This window comes from Neltuma alba, unplaced genomic scaffold (assembly GCF_004799145.2).
Source record: "Neltuma alba isolate B1F8T4 unplaced genomic scaffold, ASM479914v2 tig00012081_pilon, whole genome shotgun sequence".
Lineage (NCBI taxonomy): Eukaryota > Viridiplantae > Streptophyta > Magnoliopsida > Fabales > Fabaceae > Neltuma > Neltuma alba.
In genome coordinates, this window is record NW_021636640.1 from 512,736 (window position 1) to 532,772 (window position 20,037).

The 20,037-nt window shown below is 36.3% G+C and overlaps 3 protein-coding genes across 7 annotated transcripts; 2 read left to right on the plus strand and 1 right to left on the minus strand.

The window, feature by feature from the left end:
- LOC114722050 (protein FLX-like 1) lies at positions 1–8,800 on the plus strand. Of its 5 annotated transcripts, none has more exons than XM_028907974.1 (8): positions 1–157; positions 781–1,435; positions 1,540–1,703; positions 2,011–2,096; positions 2,689–2,815; positions 7,681–7,754; positions 8,174–8,260; positions 8,373–8,800. In XM_028907974.1, the coding sequence occupies exons 2-5, from the start codon at positions 837–839 to the stop codon at positions 2,779–2,781; spliced, it is 942 nt and encodes a 313-aa protein (XP_028763807.1). In that variant the 5' UTR covers positions 1–157; positions 781–836; the 3' UTR covers positions 2,782–2,815; positions 7,681–7,754; positions 8,174–8,260; positions 8,373–8,800. The 5 variants fall into 5 exon arrangements, with proteins under 5 accessions (XP_028763807.1, XP_028763808.1, XP_028763806.1 ...); XM_028907972.1 differs by having other exon boundaries at positions 2–157; positions 2,689–6,277; positions 8,373–8,794; XM_028907975.1 differs by having other exon boundaries at positions 766–1,435; positions 2,689–7,754; positions 8,373–8,794.
- A 2,271-nt stretch (positions 8,801–11,071) lies between these two features.
- LOC114722008 (uncharacterized) lies at positions 11,072–13,520 on the plus strand. Its single transcript, XM_028907917.1, has 4 exons — positions 11,072–11,303; positions 11,858–12,465; positions 12,606–13,121; positions 13,219–13,520. The coding sequence occupies exons 1-4, from the start codon at positions 11,072–11,074 to the stop codon at positions 13,354–13,356; spliced, it is 1,494 nt and encodes a 497-aa protein (XP_028763750.1). The 3' UTR covers positions 13,357–13,520.
- Positions 13,521–13,748: 228 nt separating this feature from the next.
- LOC114722052 (mitogen-activated protein kinase 19) lies at positions 13,749–18,697 on the minus strand. The gene is made up of 11 exons (XM_028907978.1): positions 18,555–18,697; positions 18,244–18,471; positions 17,106–17,514; positions 16,825–16,952; positions 16,646–16,705; positions 15,852–16,001; positions 15,580–15,735; positions 15,250–15,461; positions 15,007–15,108; positions 14,747–14,904; positions 13,749–14,390 (listed from the first exon to the last, which is right to left on the minus strand). The coding sequence occupies exons 2-11, from the start codon at positions 18,265–18,267 to the stop codon at positions 13,987–13,989; spliced, it is 1,803 nt and encodes a 600-aa protein (XP_028763811.1). The 5' UTR covers positions 18,268–18,471; positions 18,555–18,697; the 3' UTR covers positions 13,749–13,986.
- Between the last annotated feature and the right edge of the window lie 1,340 nt (positions 18,698–20,037).

The following is a 20,037-nucleotide window of genomic DNA, read 5'->3' on the forward strand; positions in this document are numbered from 1 at the left end:
TTCTTTCATCCTCTGGCCTTCTTGATTCTGATTCTGATCACTGGGGAGAGAATTCTCAAGCTAGGGCTTTTCTCAAATCAACGGTTGAATCTAAGATGACTAAAATCGCCGCATGAGCCCTCAATTCGCTCTCCCTTACAGATTCTGCTCCTGAGAGGTCTGTCATCTTTTCCCTGCATGAGATAGGTATTCTGAAATTCCAAGGTTTTCATTGGCAAGAACGCATTGTTTAATGATTCTTTTAGTGTTACATTGTCTATAGAAATGGGGCGGGCTTTATATTCTATGATATGTATTTTACTTATGTTCCCAAATAGTCGAGTCTGTCGGCTGCATTTCTCATAATTTTCTCACCCTCGTTCTCCTGGGTTGTGGTGGGTCGGGTTTCATTTTGAGCTGCTAGGTTTTATCGGTACTGAAACTGAATGGTTCGGCTATGAATTTCCCTCTACAACTTCGTTAACGTTTCGGGTAAAATTTTACTGATGAAAGGGTCTTAAGCAAAGTATTGAAGGGCAAAGATTGTGGTTTTGTCTAGCGGTTTCATCCCTTGCCCATACTTTTCTGCACTTAGTGAAGCCCCCCCCCCCCAATTACATTTTTATGATTTCACATCTCTTTTCTTTTCTTTTTTTTTTTCCTCTGGGCTTTTACTTGGAACTGATTTTTATTTTCAGATTTGAATTTGCATATTTATAGGCTTATTGGTTAAAGTGGGTGTTCTTGGTTTTAAACACGACACAGTTATTTGTTTAAACTTCGTAGCTGACTTTTCTGCAGCTTTTGCTTTCGAGAGTGTCCATATATTTCTTGGTGTCTGAATTTTTTGGCATACCATGTCGGGAAGAAATCGTGGACCTCCTCTTCCAATGAAAGGTGCTCCTCATGCTGGACTACCCCCTCCGATGCATGAGCCTCCTTTTGGTGGCAGAGGGCTAGGGCCATTGCCGCACCCAGCTCTACTAGAAGAGATGAGGGAATCACGTTTGGGCCCGAGACCCCTTCCTCCTCACCCTGCTATAATTGAGGAGCGTCTTGCTGGTCAACATCAAGAAATTCAAAGTCTATTAGTGGATAACCAGAGGCTGGCTGCAACCCATGTGGCTCTGAAACAAGAACTGGAAGCAGCCCAGCATGAGCTGCAGAGGATGGCACATTTTGCAGAGTCATTGAGGGTAGATAAGGATGTGCAGATGAGAGAATTGTATGATAAGTCTGTCCGAATGGAGGTGGATCTTCGTGGGGTTGAAGCTATGAGGTCTGAACTTGTTCAGGTTCATTCCGATATTAAGGAGCTTACTGCTGTGAAGCAGGAACTCACTGGTCAGGTTCAACTAATGACACAAGATTTAGGCAGAATGACGGCAGATTTGCAACAGGTCCCTGCTGTGAGGGCAGATATTGAGGCTATGAAACAAGAGTTGCAACGTGCAAGGTAGTCTCTTTGTGTGTTTGTCTTGTATATGATTGAAAACCTTGTGTACCTTTCACTAAAAATGATTTATTGTGTGATTTTTTCCTGGGCTTGTTGGCTTATAGAGCTGCCATTGAGTATGAGAAGAAGGGGTATGCAGAAAACTATGAACATGGTCAGATGATGGAGCAGAAGTTGATCACAATGGCTCGGGAGCTGGAGAAGCTACGTGCTGAGGTTGCTAATGCTGAGAAAAGAGCACGTGCCTCTGCAGCTGTTGGAAACCCAGGTATCTAATGATCAGCTTGTGAAATAGTGATATAGTCTTAACGTGGGCAATCAAGGGATGCAATTTCTTCTATGTGCATGCAGCCACATAGTAATGATGTAATCTTAATCATTATCATCTAACTGTGATAGTGATGTGAAGTGGAATGGGATCTACTTTTTCTTTTGAACATTTTATCATTGTGGTGGTTTTTATAGCCAACTATGACATTCATGCTTGGGCATTTTTTCCCTAATTGACACACCTCATTCAACTTTGTGAATGCTTTCTCAATTGTTTTTTCTATCCTTTGTTTTAACATTATCAGCAGGTCCAGGTTATAATGCAAACTATGGCAGTGCTGAGGTTGGGTATGCTGGAAATGCTTACGCTGTCAACTATGGCATGAATCCTGTAAGTTTGCATTCGCGTCTGAAATTAAGTACACTATGGATGAACAGACTTGAATATTAATTAGCTCAAGATCACTCATGATATGCCAAACTTGAACTTAACCTGAATTAAAGTTGCCATTTATTCTTTAATTTATTTTTTTTTAGGGCCGATTCTTGATTCTTGCTGAGCTTTATAATATTTCTTTAGCTGTGAGCAGAATCCTACCAATTTGAGTGCAACTACTGAATTGATGAGTTGCAATCGGTAATTGTTGGATTTCTCAGTAAAGTTGTCCCATGATTTTAAATACAAAACGTGTATGATGTTTGTTACTGGATTCAAATGTTCAAGTTTGGTGTTCTTGTCCTAAAAATATTCTATTTGGTTGCAAGCTAAATCAGTGTGAACGTATAGTATGGTCTTAAGCTTCGCTATTGAAGAAAAGCCTTGATAAGATTGTGTAACTTACAAATGATTTAATTTTACCCCTAAATGTATCAAGTGGATGTTGGTGGGTGCTTTTATTATGCCTGTTTCATGGGAATATGAGGACCAATTCATTATCTTGCTTAGGTCACTTTGGATATCATTCTTTGCTGGTAAATTTCAGGTACCGTCTGGTGTGGAGAATTACCCTCAGTATGGACCTGGACCTGGCGCTTGGGGTGCATATGACATGCAGCGAGCTCAAGGACACAGATAGATTTTCTCTATCTTGCTAAGCAATCTCATAACTGGTATCTTGGGCTGCAACTTTCTAGATGATTAGTTTAGGGTTTAAGTGGTTTTCTATTCATGAACATCTTGGGATTGTGTCCTTTAGGTGCTTGTTGAAGAGCTGAAGTTGTACTTTATTGAAATTGTTACTAGATTGATCTTGCAGTTACATTATATGATGTTTCTCCATGTTGTCTTCAGTACGATAAGTGTTCTTTGTAGTTTTTGTTGAGGATGTGGCACTCATGCTCATCTTTCTCTTGATCTTTGGCATGAGTTCTTCCTCTAGCCGTTTCTCCTGGAAAATTTAAATTTCCATATTTAAAATCCTTTCTGGATTTAAGAGTTAAAATTTTAACATATGAGCTGCTGTCCCTTTGCATTGCCAAGCCCTTATGGGTTGTGCGTTGCCAAGCCTTTTATGGGTTGTGCGATTCAAGTCTTCAAGTTCCGCCTGGAAATGCAGGGTAACATTCTCTGTTTAATGTCTTTCACTATTTGAATCCTGAAATACAATTAAGTTGGAAACCTATCCCCCTTGCAGCTTTTCATCCATTGCCATATAAATTAAATTGTACAGGTACTTTGGCCTGTTTTCTGTCCCGTACATTACACTGCAAGGTTTAGTTGGAGGCTATGAATTGTTTTTGTTCATGATCATGTGCAAAATAATTCATATTAATACCTAGGGGGACCGTATTTTGGGTTAGTAAAAAATATTCGGGATATGGGGCAATTCTTGAATATGGAGGATCACTATAACATAATAGTATTGTTGGGTAGAGACCATTTTGAGTAGTGATAGAAAAAAAAGTAACGCCTTTGGTATTGATGCTGAGGCTTTCTATGAAGTTCTTAAAAGCAAGAAGAAAATGGAGAAGGGAAAATAGAAGAGCTGATAAACATAGAGGCGACCTTTCCTAGGCTTTTTACTAAAGGTGATCTAGGATTGCTAAACACGAGGAAATCCTTGGAATGAAATACGATTGAATAAGTAAAAATTTATTGCATCACACTTTTTTTTTTTTTGAGACAATTCTTTTGCAATAACTATTGTCATTTTTCAATTTTGATTGTTATGGGGATTACTTTATCACCGATTCAAAGAGATTGAAGGGAATTGTTGTTATTATCCACTTTCTAATTTCTCTTTTTGTTTGATGTTATATTATAAGAAGATGTGTCATTCTATGCTTTATGATACATAATTTCAAACACAGGCACTTCTTAATTGAAGTGAAGACATTCTTTTGTAAAATGAGGCAGGACTTGGCATTATGTTCTGACTTTATTAAAATACATTCTGCATTCTCATATTCGTGTTAACCAAGCATAGTCTTGCTAATGAAGAATGGAAAAGAAAATTAGGGGCAGTGATAGTAATTATTTGTAAATCAGGGATTTTGAATAAACACATTAATTAGGAACTAGTCTATTGGTTAAAATCTTTTATTTTAAAATATCTCTTGTTAGGCTTAATTATTCTTTAGCTAATTATTTTCATATTTTATTTATATCTTGTTAGGAGTTATCTCCTGGGCTTAATTTAAAATCCTCAGCAGTTAAATTCGGCTTATATACAAATCTATTATGAATAAAGTCCAGATTCCCTTTCTAGTCCCCTTCCCCCAATTTTCTTCTATAACCCCCGCTGGGGGGAAAAAATCCTATTATTTCTATTTTTCTTGCATCGCTGATCAAGTTAGAGAATATAATTTCAAGAAAGTTGTGTACCCACTGAAGAGGTTGTAAAATGTTTCTTGAAATCTAGTTGGTGATTGGGGTAAGCCTGGGGTTGTAAAATAGTTTGAAAACTAAGATGTTGAGTTGTAGTATGCGATGCTTTCGGAAAGTTTTCTTTCTAAACCCTATTATTTTCGTATTTGAGTTGTAGTATGTGAGTGTGGGAATAAGGTTACTCAGGCTCGTAGTTGTGAACCTCTCAATTTGTGCGTGTCTGTAGTCAGATTTTATGTACATGTTGGCAGCCTGGAAGGAAAGGACAGAACTAAAAGATATCTCTCCTTCCGTTAAATTTTAATAGGCTTTCTAGCAAAAATTGTGGAATATATTGAAGGTGTACAATCTTTGTGGGACCTGCTTTTCAAGTTGCCTGCTAAAAATTCCAGGTTGATATTTTGTTCTAATGTCACGTAAAGAAGGATTTGCTGCTCTTAAACTGTTGTTTTGAGTTACTGATGCCCTTGTGACATAGTGGTGCAAAAATTCATTTACAAGTGGGAAGTGGTGGGTTCAATCTTGCTCGTTATCTCAAGCTTAGCTTGCCCTTGTAATCGATCACACACACATGATTAAGAAAAAACCTCTTCTTTTTTTTTCCCGTGAAAGTTTTACTATTTTGAAATATGTGTTACCACTGCCTCCTAGCCTAAAGCCTTTTTAGGAGGATTGGGAAGAGCCTTAATATATGGCAACATCTTTGAGGTGAGATTCTGATATGGCTTTGTTGAGATTTTCCCTGGCTTTTATTTTCTTAATCTTTATATGTTGCACTCCCCTTCCCCTCTCCTTAAGGGCCACATATCCCTTCAAGTTCAAGTTCAGGGAACTCCAGTCTTCCTTTACTAGCATGATTTGCATAGCTCTGAGAAATGATCAAATGTTCCACAGAGAACATTGAATTATCAGTTGAACACGTTCTTTAACTTCAAAATAAAAACCTCAGTATTTCCCAAGAATCTCTCAAGCACTATAGCTTTTAAGATAGATCAAAGTCATGTTATTATCAACCGATGAAATTTTGTTTCTTAAAATGCATGCCTTTTTAACAAGTAAATCTGTCCCCTTCCTTGGGATATTTTTTATTTACAGATTACTTTTATTCTGTGATTTCTTTTATCTAGTTATTTATGATGAGTGACCTGGAAGCTTTGGCAAATCCAGATTTTATACTAGGTATTTTTAAACCCAGCTGGCTGCTCTAGTACCAAATCATAAAGGCTATGCATCAAATTGCATACCAATTTCTTACATTTTCTTGTGGCAATCTTGGAACTGAAAAACACCTTGAGTAGTTTTTCTGCCCACTGTGAGCCTATCTTTCCTGTTTCTGTGGTAGAGGCCATTTTCTGTTAGCTTCTCAGGTTTTATACTGTAGTCCAATTTTCGAGAAGCTGAGTAAATCTAATTTGTCACTGCAGCTGCAAATTTAAGGGCAATATGCCTCTTGTTGTTCATGCAGTCAGACTAGCCTAGCAGTTGTTTAACCAATTTAGGTCTAGATAAACTGGCAAGACATTGATATAAACTTATAGGAAGAAAAATTTCCAATTGTTGAACTTTTAGTTGTAAAGTACAATTCTCTCCTTCACGAGTTTGGTGTGAGGCTGCATTGAAGGAGTACTGTGTTCTATTGGGAAGTTATTTTTCCATTTCCGAAGCAGCCACCCATATTTGTAGCTTGATGCTGTTACTGGAAAGATACATTCAACACTGGAGCAGCTGAATGGGTTCTTAGTTGAGTAAGTTATGCAGCTTGCCAAATGGTAAATTCTTTTGTTTGTTTTCCTTTTCGATTCCCTCCTATGTGTGGCAATGAATGTAACAATCTCCTATTCCATTCATTGATGCCAATGTTTCTTTTTAGGCCGGTAGGAAACTGCTCATAATGATGAATGAGATAACAGCTCTTGTCCAGTGTTAGATCAGAATTTTTTATTTTATTGGGTGTTCCACTCTGTTTATTATTTCGGGTCGATTGAATTTGTTTTGTTGGTTGACCACTGATTGGTTTCTCGCCTCATTTGCTCTATCCAAGCTATGGTCTGTGTATAACTTGTTAGTGTTTGTGGGCTTTAAAGCTGAGATTGACAAAGCTTGCTTATCATAGTGAGGGACTAGGTGATGTCCAGAGGCGGTGTCAAACTAAAGAAGTTATTTATGAGTAGATCTGTTGATGCGCTGAAGGATGGCTTTTGATTGTTCAAGTTTGTAGTAGACCCATAATATAGTAAGTTAATTATATAGAGAAGGTCACCTTGATCTCCAAATTTCATATCTCTTGGCGAGGATTTTTTCTTGATTTTCACTGATAGCCAAGATTGAAGTGGGTGACAATGAATTATTTCTCCGTCATATAGTAAGTTGATTGTTCAGAGAAGGTGACATTGATCTCTTCTCCAAACTCCAGATCTGTGAGGGTATTTGGTTAATTTTCACCAATAATTTATACAAGGCATGACAATTTGCTGACTTTTTCTTGCCGCGTTTTGCTGCTGAGTACTGCCCTCGCAACCTAACTAGGAAAGAAGAGACAAATGGAGGTCCTTGGGATGACTGTTATAAAGTAGCCTTGTCAATTCTGTTGTCAGTTTTGGCAGTTACTTAGATCCTATGAGCAAGTGTTGCTCACCAAGTTATCTGCGTTGTTGTGTGCGCTGTAGTTCAATAAAATGTTTTCTTTCATCCACACATTCATGTGTTTTGCCAATCTATATATATGAGAGCTACATATCATAGCAACTTAGCTACTATTTATTCCCTTTTGCCATGAATAACATGCGTGTTTTCCTGATCTAAATATTATAACCATAGCAGCCTAACTGCTGTACAAACTTATGTCCTGAAGAGCATCTGTTTTGCTGATCTTTAGATGATGACTACATGCCATAGCAGCTTAACTGCTATTCTAACTCTCGCCCTGAAGTTCAGAATTGGTTTGTTCAATGTGGTTCTGCTTCCCTAATTAGCTGATAATACTTTCCTGACATTGTAAATCTATAAGTTTTTGGATATGAAAAAGCCCACTCAGCCTGCTATTATATTAGTTTCTATCTACCTGTTTTGTCCTAGAATTATGTTATCCTTTTGCCTGTTTCTCAAAAGTGTGCTTTATTGTGACATAGTTGAATCATTTTGCTTTTAGGTCATGCCCATTGGAACCTGTGAACTAATCTGTTGCTGCTGCTTTTGTCATTAGTCACTTCTGAATATTGTCAGGTACTCGTTCGTTTGCTAATTTGCTTTCCATGTTTATCATTTATCATCGTGGTCCCTTTGTTTTTCCATTTTTTTGAATGAAAAATGGCAACTTTTTATATATTCCCTATGTTTCGGACTTCTCACCATCAAAATTATTCATTTCAAATTTTTTTGTTATGTGTTGTGAAAGATAATTGTAATTTCAAATCATTGACTAATTCACACGTAGAAGCCTCTCTTGTGTTTTGATGTGAAATCCTGATTTTGATGACTCAAGTAGATAACTAATATCTTTTTGTCTAATATAGCCTTATAATTCTGAAATTGTAATTTGGACTTAAAAATGACGCTGGATGGGGATAATCTGATATATTTTTGGAAAAGTCATTGGTTGTTTAGGATCAAGGGCTTATTACTTTACTGATCTGTTTGACTAGGGAAATTGCTACCGTCGATTGTTGATGGGAATGAACCTGTTTGACTCAGGTGTTGCTATGAAGATGCAGTGTTTGAAAAGCTCAACGGTAATGCTTTGTTTAGAAGACTCATTGTTATCTTTATAATTTTTGAGTTGTGCTGTTGATCTGGGATTTGAGCATTTGAAGTTTTAATTTATGAATTTGTCCATGTTTGCAGGGTACAAAACCCATTCAGTTTCAACCGGTGTCCATTTGTTGCTTGGAGGTTTATCTACAGAAGGTGACGCGAAAAAACTGGGAATCAAGACAACCTTCGTAGAAGAAAACCACAAGCTACTCGGAACAACCCCACCCCCAAGAAATTAAAAAAAAAAAAAGAAGAGGGAAATTGGTCCAAGTGTTGCTCGCAGCTAGTTCAAGGAACTTCTCGACGCTCACGAATTCGAGCTTATGAATATCACTTGCGCTTGGTTGCTTTGTAAAAAATTTACGAGGGCCCTTCTGTAATATTCTATGGATACAGTTGGAGAAAGATTGATAACTTCCAATGTTGGGGCAACCGCCATTGTTGGCTCCGCTTTTGTGAATATCGATTCTGACCCTAAGCCCCTTATAAGTATGAACTGTTTCAAAGATTGGTAGCTCTCTCTCTCTCTCTCTCTGTGTGTGTGTGGATAGAATCGAAGATCATTAACTTGCTATTTCTTAGGGGAATTGTTTGGGTGTTGCCCAAAACAAGCGATTACTGCTGGCGCATGGGTCGCATAGCAGTAGAAAATTTTCAGAATATCTCAAGCGATCATTGATAAGTTTTAGGATTAGATCCTTTGTCTGCTCCTAGTATTGCTTTCTCGTTCGTGCAAATGATATATCCTTAATATAAGATCATGTGTAAAAATTATGAAAATTAATTTAGTTATTTATCCCAAAAAAAAAAGGAAAAATTGCAATAAGGTTCAGGTTCTAGTCAGAGAATTAAATACAAAAATATTTTAAATCATCAAATTAATTTGAAGTTTTAAGCAATCTTGTTGCAAAAAATTTTATTTGTTGAATTGCTAAATAGGTTTTGTCTTTTTTTTTTTAAAGTATGTATTATAACTGAAAGTACAGTTATTGATAACTTAAAATGTAACGATTAATAGCTATCGTTAAAATATTGACAATTTATGCGTGATATTTTTGTGATGTGCTTGAAAAAATATGTTATTAATACCTGTTGCTATAGTTGTTAATCGTTCCACTTTAGGTTGTTAATGAGTGCTTTTTCAGTTGTTGATATATATTTAAAAAAAAAAGACAATTTGATAATTAAACAAATAAAATCTTTGCAACAGGGTCTCTTGAGATTTTAAATAATTTGATAATTTCAAAGATCTTTTTATATTTAATTCTCTTTAGTGGAACCTATTATAATTTTTCTTAAAAAAAGTGTTTTTTTCCCTAAAATATCCTCTAATATTTGTATTATTTCATAGTATATGCTACCGATGAGAAGGGTTCTAAAAATTAATAATTATGAGGATAAAAGTATATTAAGATTTTATATTTCAGGTCAAATTTAAATCCTAATTAGTTTCCATACCAGGGACTAGAAAAAGAGTTCCTCTTATTTTAGGAACACCGAAACATTCATGCCAGTTTCCCTAACTAAGACGAAAGCACGCAATAACTTGCAAAAGCATCCAGAAGATCAAAGCATAAAAGAAGAAAGAAAATAAAGCAAGTTCTAGTTGTGGAGATAGAGAACCGTTTTTAGCCATGAAATCTATTTGTGATTTTTTGTAGCTTTTGATTTGTGGAACAAGTAGCTCCCAATTGCAGCTTTATTTTATGATATCCTTCTCTTTGTGGGCGATCTTCTAGATTTAATCCTTTTAGGGATAATCCTAAATTTAAATTGAATTAGACCAAAAATAATATATTTCGAATTTTATCATCTGAAATCTTGACACATTCAATTTCTTTTATATTGTAAACTAACGTACTATCAAGCCGATTAAATATCATGAAAATTACTCACAAAAGCATGAATATTTGAGAATCAACACGCCCCTAAATTGTATCTTTTGGAATTGAAGTTATATTTTATGATGTGTGTACCAGGGTTATCTCAATTAAGCACAACATTATTCATCTCATCTGATTATGATCCCAAATAGTTGTATTAAAAAAAAAGAATTTAATTTAATTTAGATTTACCAGTCATTCGTATTCTTCATATCAAAATAATTACGACCTACTCATTCTTTTAATTTTTTACATGCTTATATATATTTAGTTTGAATAATTTGATTTTGATTTTTAAATTTGATCTTGACATAAAAGTTTTTACTCCCATATTGATAAGATATTTTAATTTTATGATATACATTTTTTAGCAAATAAAAAACCTGTTTTGGTCAGAAATCAGAATCCAACCTGTGACTCGTGAGTAATCATGTTATATCTATTTTTTGTGTTTAATGTGCCAATCAGATTACAGGAAGCCAGACAAAAACAGGATAAAGATAAAATCTAAAAACATCAAAATTTTCAGAACGATTTAAAAGATTTACTTGAACTAAAATTGACAACAGAATTTAAGAGAATCTATATATAGAGAAATTCTTTATATTTTCCACATAAGTATCTACAAAATGGGATAAGGTAGAAACAAAATCGAATAATTCATTAAGAGATTTTACCAAACAAGAAATTAAACCTAAACTATCTCACTGGAAAAAAAAAGGAAAATAAAATAAAAACTGAAATTTACATTGACAGCTCCAAATAACAAATCCTAACTGGATTTCTATTTGTTGCCGCAATTGAAAATTAAAAAAACAGAAAATTAAATTTACATTGCTCCACATATCAAATTTGCATATATAAATATATGCATATTCTTGAATGTCTGCACCAGGGATTCCAACAATGGTGAGGAAGGTGAAGTTTTGTTGGGGTTTGATAGCAGTTTTATCACTGTTTGGAGTAGTTTCTGGGAATTTTAATGGTGAATATATATCAGCAATTGGTGATCCTGGAATGACAAGAGATGGCCTCAGAGTTGCCATTGAGTCTTGGAATCAATGCAATGAGGTTGGAGAAGAAGCTCCCAACATGGGAAGCCCTAGAATGGCTGATTGCTTTGATGTCAATTATTTTGGTGAGTTTTCATTATTATTTACCTTTATTTTTCTTTGTTTTTTTTTTTTCCTTCTAATTTTTATACTTGCATTGTGCCTTTTGTTAACCTTCAAAATATACTTGGTTGATTTTCTGGAGTCTCTTTCACCAACCTCCTTTGACATGGTTCAAACTAAAATTCCAGGACATTTATAACTTTAACTCCTTAAAAAGCTTTATGAGAAATAAAAAAACTAAACGATTTTTATATCTGATTGTGACTTTAACAAAGAGAAAAGTTGGAAGGTTTAGACTTTAATGAAAATCAAGAACATTTCATGCTTTGATTCGGATCATCTTATGCTTAATCTATCATTCTGTTAGAGAGATAATAATGCAAAGAAATCTAGAAGTTTATGTTCAGAATTGCACATATTTCCCTTCTGTCATTCCAAAAGCACAATCCAGAAACACCCAAATTATAACACAAGTTATTAAAAGAATCCCATCTTCTGGAATTCCATACAAGCTATACTGCATTGAATTGGCAATTCTCAATTTCTGAATATGAAATCTTTATCCATAAAAAAACAGGGGATATCAAGCTAATTCACAAGGTGCGAGAATGGCAGAACAAGCTGGGCATATCCAACACACACTACCCAATCACAAACAAAAGTGCAGATCTCTTTGCAGCATGGAAAGAAATATACTTAGGCCAAAACTGTGAAGTAATAGACTTTCCAAGGCCATGGCAGTTCTGGATGATAATGCTTAAGAGTGGCAATATGGACACTTTAGCTGCCGTGTGCCCAGAAAATGGCAAAAAGGCAAAGCCTTTTAACCAAACCAGTAGGTTTCCTTGCTTTGGAAAAGGCTGCATGAACATGCCTTCTATGTACCACAATTACACCACACTGTATCAGAATGAGAATGATGGTAGCATGATGATGAAGGGAAGGTTCTACGGCTCATGGGATCTTGAAATTGATCAAGATGATGTGGATAAAGCAGTAGATATGAATGATACTTCTTATTACTCAGTAACTTGGGAGAAACCAGTGGCCAAGGGAAGTTGGGTGTTTCACCATTTGTTGAAAACTTCTTCCAAGTATCCATGGCTCATGCTCTATTTGAGATCAGATGCTACCTCTGGCTTCTCTGGAGGCTACCATTATTCCACAAGAGGCATGTCCAAAATTGTAAGTTCCTTTCACCTTCTTGTTCTTTCTGCTAGATCCAAACCCCCCCGGCTGGTTTCTTTTTACCATTTTAATTCTACAAATATCATAGAATTGGGCACATGACCTTGGTTCTTGATTTGCATGCAAAACTTTCATAGGTACCAAAGTCACCACGTTTCAAGGTAAGGTTCACACTTGACATAAAACGAGGAGGGGGTCCTAACAGCCAATTCTACCTTATGGACATGGGAAGCTGTTGGAAGAACGATGGTCGTCCCTGCGACGGTGACGTCACCTCTGACGTAACCCGTTATAGTGAAATGATCATCAACCCAGAGACTGAAGCATGGTGCAAGCCCACCAGACTTGACCAGTGTCCGCCGTATCACACCTTCGCAAACGGCACTCGGGTTCACCGGAACGACACCGTCCGCTTCCCCTACGACGCTTACCATGTGTACTGTGCTCCTGGCAATGCCAAGTACTTGGAGCAACCGGCAAATACTTGTGACCCGTATAGCAACCCACAGCCACAAGAGATTCTGCAGATTTTGCCCCACCCGGTTTGGGGCGAATACGGGTACCCAACCAAAAAAGGCGAAGGGTGGGTCGGGGACCCGAGAAATTGGGAGCTTGATGTTGGAAGGCTTTCTCAGTCACTTCATTTCTATCAAGTTAGTTCTCAAAGAATGAACTTTTCAAAGTTCTTTTTCTTTTTTTCTTTTTCAGGACTTGGAATTAAGATTTAGTGATGAATATTTGTTGATGCAGGATCCAGGCACAAGACCTGTGGAGAGATACTGGCCATCTATTGACTTGGGAACTGAAATCTACATCAGTAATGTTAGCGAAATAGCAGAATGGACAGTCAGCGATTTTGATATCATCATTCCAAAGCATGCTTATTGAACTCCCATGATTCAGACCCTGAGAGGAAGTTAGAATAAAAGCTCGGGACGATGGGTGTTTCTCCATCTTTTTCTTTTTCTTTTGGCCCCTCGCCATTGCAGTATTTGGAGTTCACTTCCACTTCATTATGTAATTCTTGTCAAGGATGACTTGAATTATATTTACTTCTTAGACTTGTACACCTGGTGCACAACTTTTATGCGGTTCTAAATTTATTTCTTAGGTGATTTGTGAAAGAGAGCAATTTCTGCGGGAGTGACTCATTCTGTAAAGGAGTTCTACCTCAAACTGCTGAGAATTCTTATCATTAAAATTAGTCTTGAAACTCTGATGCGGAGGCTTTCATGCGGTACTTGCAATGAGAGGGTTTTGTGTAGTACAGCAATCAAATCTAACATTTTTAGAACATTCTTGTCACAGATAATCCTTGAATCAAGATAACCAAGTTTTTATTGAACAATGGAATGATGTGAAAATATAATTTACAAATACAGAAATCTGAGAGGGGAATATGAAAACCAAACCCTAACCCCATCTAAAATTTAATCAGCTTCTTCCTTCCAAGTTCCAACTACTCCAACTACAACTACTGGCATTGAAGCCCTTAAAACCTAACTAAGACAACCCACACTAAAAAGCCCCAGAAGAATGTCTATGAGCTGCAATAGCCACTGCAGCAGCACCAACAGCACCAAACTGAGACTGTGCCTGCAGCAACTTAGCATCCATTGTGGTGGCAGCATCATCCATGTTATCTACCTTGGATTGTTGGAAGTAAGGGTTAGTGTTGAGGTCAATAGTTTGTCTGGCTAGTGAGTTAGCCTGCTGCTGGGATGGCTGTTTTCCCTGTGACAGATCCCTGCATGTCTCTGGCACAATCCTTGCTGGGTTTGTGGGTTGAGCCCTAAAGGGGCAGTGGGGAGATACCGAAGGAGGAAGAGCATTTTTGCTCAAGATTCTTGGATCATAGTTGCTTTTGACATTTCTCCCATTCTCGTAGGGTAGAACTGGCCCTACAACTTTGCCCGGTTTAGCTGTAAGAAGAAAGAAAAGCAGTTAATACAGTTAATATTTATATGGAGACAGGGTAGAAGTAGCCAAAAACAGATCATACTGGGCTTCGAATTATGTAGCTAAAATACAATAGGCTCCATCAATAAACAAAATCATGACCCTAACTAACAGATAAAATGATAATGAACTTCTGATCCTCCAAGGCAATTATATAAACTATCCTCCCGTGTACTTGTTTTTTGGTTACTTTGGCTCCAAGATTCAAACTCAAATCTTTCGACCTTGGAGGCAATCCTACCACTAAGCTAGACCTTGGTTGTTAAATCAAAAGATTTAAATGTGATTACAGAGGCAATCATTTATGTAGTTGTTATACCTGTTGGCACCCTTGGAGGAGGTCGTGAACCCCTTAAATGACTTTCAGAACTTGATTCTGTTGCTCTCAAATTCTTAGACACCTCCACTGGTATTTGCTTGTTCCCATATGCAGCGCCATGTGTATAAGGAGGAATTGGGCTAGAATGAACAGTGGACCTTCAAAATGAAAATTTTTCCTCAATAAATGCTGCTAAATTAAACATGTAGACATGCAAACGGAAGCCAGAAATTAATGATACAAGTGCATGTCAGTCTTACCTTGGAAGAGAGGCATGCTTCCTTTCTGGAGGAATCACTGGGCCACTTTTACCACCATTTTCCTCAAAATAAGCAAACTGCTTTCTGAATTGACCAATTGCACTGCAATGGAGTACATGTCGGTAAATTACATGTTCAGAACATAAACATATATTAACCATGAAACTACATTAAACCAACCAATAAATAAAAATAAAAAGACAGCAGGCGTAATGTACCATGCGCAAAAAACATACTCTTTACCTAGGACAGAGGAAATTTGTGCTTTCAGTTCCATTCATGTAATCTTTAAGCAACTGAGGGTGATATTCAAGTATCTCCCTATATATTAGTTCCCTAACATCTTCTTTAGTCACCCTTCGCCTCTCAAACTCAAATTCCAGCTTTGAAATTGGCTGACAAGATGGTTCTCTCTCGACCTTACCCAAGCCCTTAAAGTATGGATCAGCTAGTGCCTGCCAACCATACAGAAAAATCAGTTCCTGTCAATTCATACTGAAACAAAAAACTTCTTTTCCTAATAGACCCAGGAGCTAACATATGACCAAATATGTATGATAGCTGAACAGATACCTCTTCAGCAGTTGGACGATCCTTAGGATCAAATGCCAAAAGCCTTTGCAATAGGCGAAGTGCCAATGGATCAGCATTTGGAAATTTCTGTTCAAATGGCACAGGAGATTTTTTCCTCATTTCTGTCAAGTACTTCCTTGCCTTTTCATTACGAACCTGCAAAATTAAATATAAGTTTCAATTACTCACCATATTAGTATCCAAGTTTACATGAAGGGAACATGGTAAGAAACGAAATAATCTAGAAAAACGGAAAAGAAAGTAGTCCATACTCCAGAAATAGTCTCCAGTGTTGGTGTCCCAAGAAGATCAGTAATCAAATCTAATTGATGCACAACGCTTTTACCAGGGAACAACGGCTTTCCTGTAAGCACCTCAGCAAAGATGCATCCAATGCTCCATATATCAATTGCTGGTGTATACTGCAAACACAATGGTATCAAAATCAGACTATGAAAGAAGGACAACTACACACTGCAACCAAGCCACTCCAGAGGAATAGACGTAACCTGACACGTTTACCTGAAGGACAGATAACTCAACTTGCAGGAGAGATCAATAGTCCTTCCTGAACAAGAATTGTTATAATCTAGGCATTATTGTTTACTATAAATCATACAGACCTTGTTTCATACAGAAATTAAAGCATAACTTTTAAGTCAAGCAAGCAACACTTATTTTCACAATCACACCTCCTCCCTTTTGGGTTCAGTAACACTGGCCTTGTAACATACCGGAAAGAAAAATCAACCCAAAAAGAGATAACATGGTGCTGACTTATTAAAATCATATAAACTTCCACGGTTCTATGATTCCTTGCTCAAGCCTAATTTCCTTCACATATGTGCCTACAGTAAAGGGGTCAGGTCCTACAAACATTTCATGGCAAAACGTAAGAGGATGCCTTGCTTACAATTCGATAATCTTTTCATCATCCACAGCCAGACATCTAACATGGACATACCACTTTTTAAACTGCACAGATGGCCACATAGCGGATAGGCCTTCAGAGACTATAACCTAAGTCATAGGATTCTCAAGAATATAAATGTTAGCCAAATTATACCTTAGAAAAGAATGATCCACACAGCTCTGGAGCTCTGTACCATCTTGTAGCCACATAATCCTGCAGGACGTACCAAAATCAAGCTATGATAAGCCTCACTGGACCTGATAAAGCGTGTAAAAACAGTTATAACTTCTATAAGCTTTATTTGCCAATTTGAAGTGAATCAAACTACATACTGTCCAAAATATTGTTGTTGGGGCATCATTGAATGCAACTCTGGCCAGTCCAAAATCACAAACTTTGAGTTTGCAATTTGCATTTGCCAATATATTCTTGGGTTTAAGGTCTCTGTGATACACATTTGCTGCAACCAGATGCAAGCTTGTTTAGAACTTACAAGTACTGAAACGGTCAATTCAAGATACAGCTGGCATATTTTGTGAAAAGCATCCAATGAATAGCAAGAATTGACATAAAAAGTCAAACAAGTGAAAGAGAAAATTAGAGAAACAAATACCTGTATGCATGTACTTCAATGCACGTAGCATCTGGTAAAGGAAAAACTGATGGTGCTCACGTGTCAAGTCATCATTAGCTTTGATGACTTGATGGAGATCAGACTCCATCAATTCAAAGACGACATAAATATCTTTAAACTCCCTCTTTGAAGGTGGCAACATGATGCGCTTAATCTCGACAATATCAGGGTGTCTTAATAGCCGTAGCAGCTTGACCTCGCGGAGAATTCTAATGGCATCAGATATATGCTCAAAAATATCATGAATCTTTTTTATTGCAACTTTTTCCCCAGTGTGCTTGTCAATTGCGGCACAAACTACTCCATAGCTTCCTTTTCCTATAGCTTCAAGAATCTTATATCTATTTGCATCCCCATACTCAGTGAAAAAGTCCAATTCTTTAACATCCTGCACATCAATAGAACGTGTAAAATTGTATGTTCTATTAGAACTAATTACTAATGAATGAAACTAAGGTCAGGTCACCTGGAAAACTAGAATTCGAATAAACCAGATCCAAATTCCAAGTGGGAGTAAGAATTAACCAATTGTTTTTTTAATTTAACAAAGCAGCACACAAGGCAATTGATGTTCCCGAAACAATATGATTTGAAAGCCGAAGTAAAAAAACCATCAAGTAGGTCTTTAATGGGGGGAAAAATGAACGAATTCTAAAAACATAAAGATTTCAAGAACAAATGAAATGCACAGAATCAGTGTAGTAGATTTTTCAGAAGTCAATGTAAATGAGAATTTACGCTTTAAAATTCTAATCAACAAAATTTTGCAGGACATAATTCAATCTGACCCCCGATCAAAATTTTAAAACTTAATATAAAATTACGATAAGACCGATCAACATCGAAAAGTCAGAAGCAGAGAATCCCCTACTGCACATTCAAGAACTTTATTTGAGGCCAACGCATATTCAAGAACCACGACAACGAAAGAAAAGAACTTCTTTACATCAAAAACCCCGCCATCCTTCGTTTTTCACAGATATTTATAAGTATTCCTTCCTTCAACTTCAGGGCCCGAAATTCCAGTCTCTTATCATTCCCAACACTTCGTCAGTTTATAGCACATCAACAAGGTCTACTAACAGAAAGACAGTCGTGAATTGGAGCAAGAAACAACCTTCTTGAGCTGATCTCGCTGCATCTTGGTCAAGGTCTTCTATTTGCAATTCCCCTTCTCTTCTTGGACACAATCTTTATAACCTTTCAGCAAATAGATCAAGCAGAAGGCAAAGTCTTCGGAGTAAAACTAGCCGCATTCACCCCACCTCGACCTACTTCGAATCACAAGCCCAGAATCCCTTTCCGCACTCCGCTTGAAACCACACATACATCAATCGCAAGCGAACTCCTTCCTCATACACCCACTGAAAACCCCAGATCAAAGATCGAACAAATTATCCTCAATTCAGAAACAAAACGAGCAATTACCGAACGATTCGAAACTGATACAGCTCCGAGATCGGGTATCAATCTAGTGAAACATTAGCTAGGGGACAACTCGAGGTAAGAGTGAAGCAGAAGCTCAACACTTGATAGGATCTGAACACACAGGCTAGAGAGAGATCCCAAGAGCCAAGGAAAATATATAGAAAATGAAATGGTGAAGAGGAGGCAGAAAATGGCTGATTTTTATATGAACACGTTAAATCCTATTCAAAAAAATTTGAACAAATTATTAAATTAAATAACTACTATTTGAACTTCAGAAAGAAAAAAATTTGTGTGGCAGGATTTGTTTGGTGGTGTGATGAGAATTGACATCCAGTCCTCACTCGCCAAGAACAAACTTAGTTGGAAAATACTCAGTACCACTAAATTAGTTTAATAATATTATACTCCTCCGGTCCTTATTATAAGACTCAATTTGACTTTTTATTTGGTCCTAATTATAAGACCCAATCCATTTTGTCTCTTATATTTATGCATTTTTTTCCAAGATAATCCTTCTAATAATGATAGTTTTAGCCAATATACTTAATTAGCAAGGATATTTTAGGAATGACAACACTTATTTATTATAAATAACCAACTTAACTTACTTCTTTAATCTCCTCAAATAAGTCAATTGGGTCTTATAATTAGGACCGGAGGAGTATATGTTCTGTGCGTTGCGACATCAGCCGTTTATAAATTTATTATGCTTTATATTAAAATTTTTATATTATTCATATAAATCATCATTTCTATGGAAGTTTTATTTCAGGCAAATATTTAGATGGAATTAAAACTATGATTTTAAAAGTGTTTTTATAATATACGAAATAAATATGTGAAGGGGTTTCTTCGTTTTGTGAAAAAGTGTTTCTAAGAAACACTTTTTGAGTGTTTCTGAGAAGCACTTTTGGATACTTCCAAACACTTTTGAAATCTTCTATTAGGCTAAACTAAAATTAAAACAGTGAGGATATCAGGCCCTAAATTGCCCATATCTGGCTCTACAAAATCTTTTACTAATTAATTTCAAGCTCTAAGAATAAAAGAAGGGAGAATAGATTCCAAGGAAAAAATTTAATCACTAAAAAAATCCATTAATGAGTAAAAAGCATATAATAACAACTTTTAATACAGAAAATAACAATAGATTGATCTTGTTTACTTATCATTAACATTTTTTAGTAATTAAAATTTTATAGCAATTCTCTTTGAAAAAATTGGAAGTTCAATACTACCTTCGTGATTAGATGAATTCCTTCTTGTTTTTTAACTGATTTTTAATACAATTAATTTGAATACATATATAGAACCTTGATATTAGGCTTAAACTCATTACCTCATTTAAGCTTTTCAAGTGTCGGCAAAATAAAAAATACATGGCCAATAATTTAAACCACATGTTGTTTAACATTTCTTTCCTAATTGATTGAAAGATTATTGAGTCCATTCAGAATAACTTATAAATAGTTTTTAAATT

What these genes read in the sequence shown, in the direction of transcription:
- LOC114722050 (XM_028907974.1), top strand. Translation starts at nt 837, where the DNA reads ATGTCGGGAAGAAATCGTGGACCTCCTCTTCCAATGAAAGGTGCTCCT. An exon ending in CAAGAGTTGCAACGTGCAAG is followed by an intron (nt 1,436 to 1,539) that starts GTAGTCTCTTTG and finishes GTTGGCTTATAG; the next exon opens with AGCTGCCATTGAGTATGAGA. An exon ending in TGCAGCTGTTGGAAACCCAG is followed by an intron (nt 1,704 to 2,010) that starts GTATCTAATGAT and finishes TAACATTATCAG; the next exon opens with CAGGTCCAGGTTATAATGCA.
- LOC114722008 (XM_028907917.1), top strand. Translation starts at nt 11,072, where the DNA reads ATGGTGAGGAAGGTGAAGTTTTGTTGGGGTTTGATAGCAGTTTTATCA. An exon ending in CTTTGATGTCAATTATTTTG is followed by an intron (nt 11,304 to 11,857) that starts GTGAGTTTTCAT and finishes ATAAAAAAACAG; the next exon opens with GGGATATCAAGCTAATTCAC. An exon ending in CAAGAGGCATGTCCAAAATT is followed by an intron (nt 12,466 to 12,605) that starts GTAAGTTCCTTT and finishes AAACTTTCATAG; the next exon opens with GTACCAAAGTCACCACGTTT.
- LOC114722052 (XM_028907978.1), bottom strand. Translation starts at nt 18,267, where the DNA reads ATGCAGCGAGATCAGCTCAAGAAG. An exon ending in AGCGAGATCAGCTCAAGAAG is followed by an intron (nt 17,515 to 18,243) that starts GTTGTTTCTTGC and finishes ATTGATGTGCAG; the next exon opens with GATGTTAAAGAATTGGACTT. An exon ending in ACAAATTTCCTCTGTCCTAG is followed by an intron (nt 15,109 to 15,249) that starts GTAAAGAGTATG and finishes ACTCCATTGCAG; the next exon opens with TGCAATTGGTCAATTCAGAA.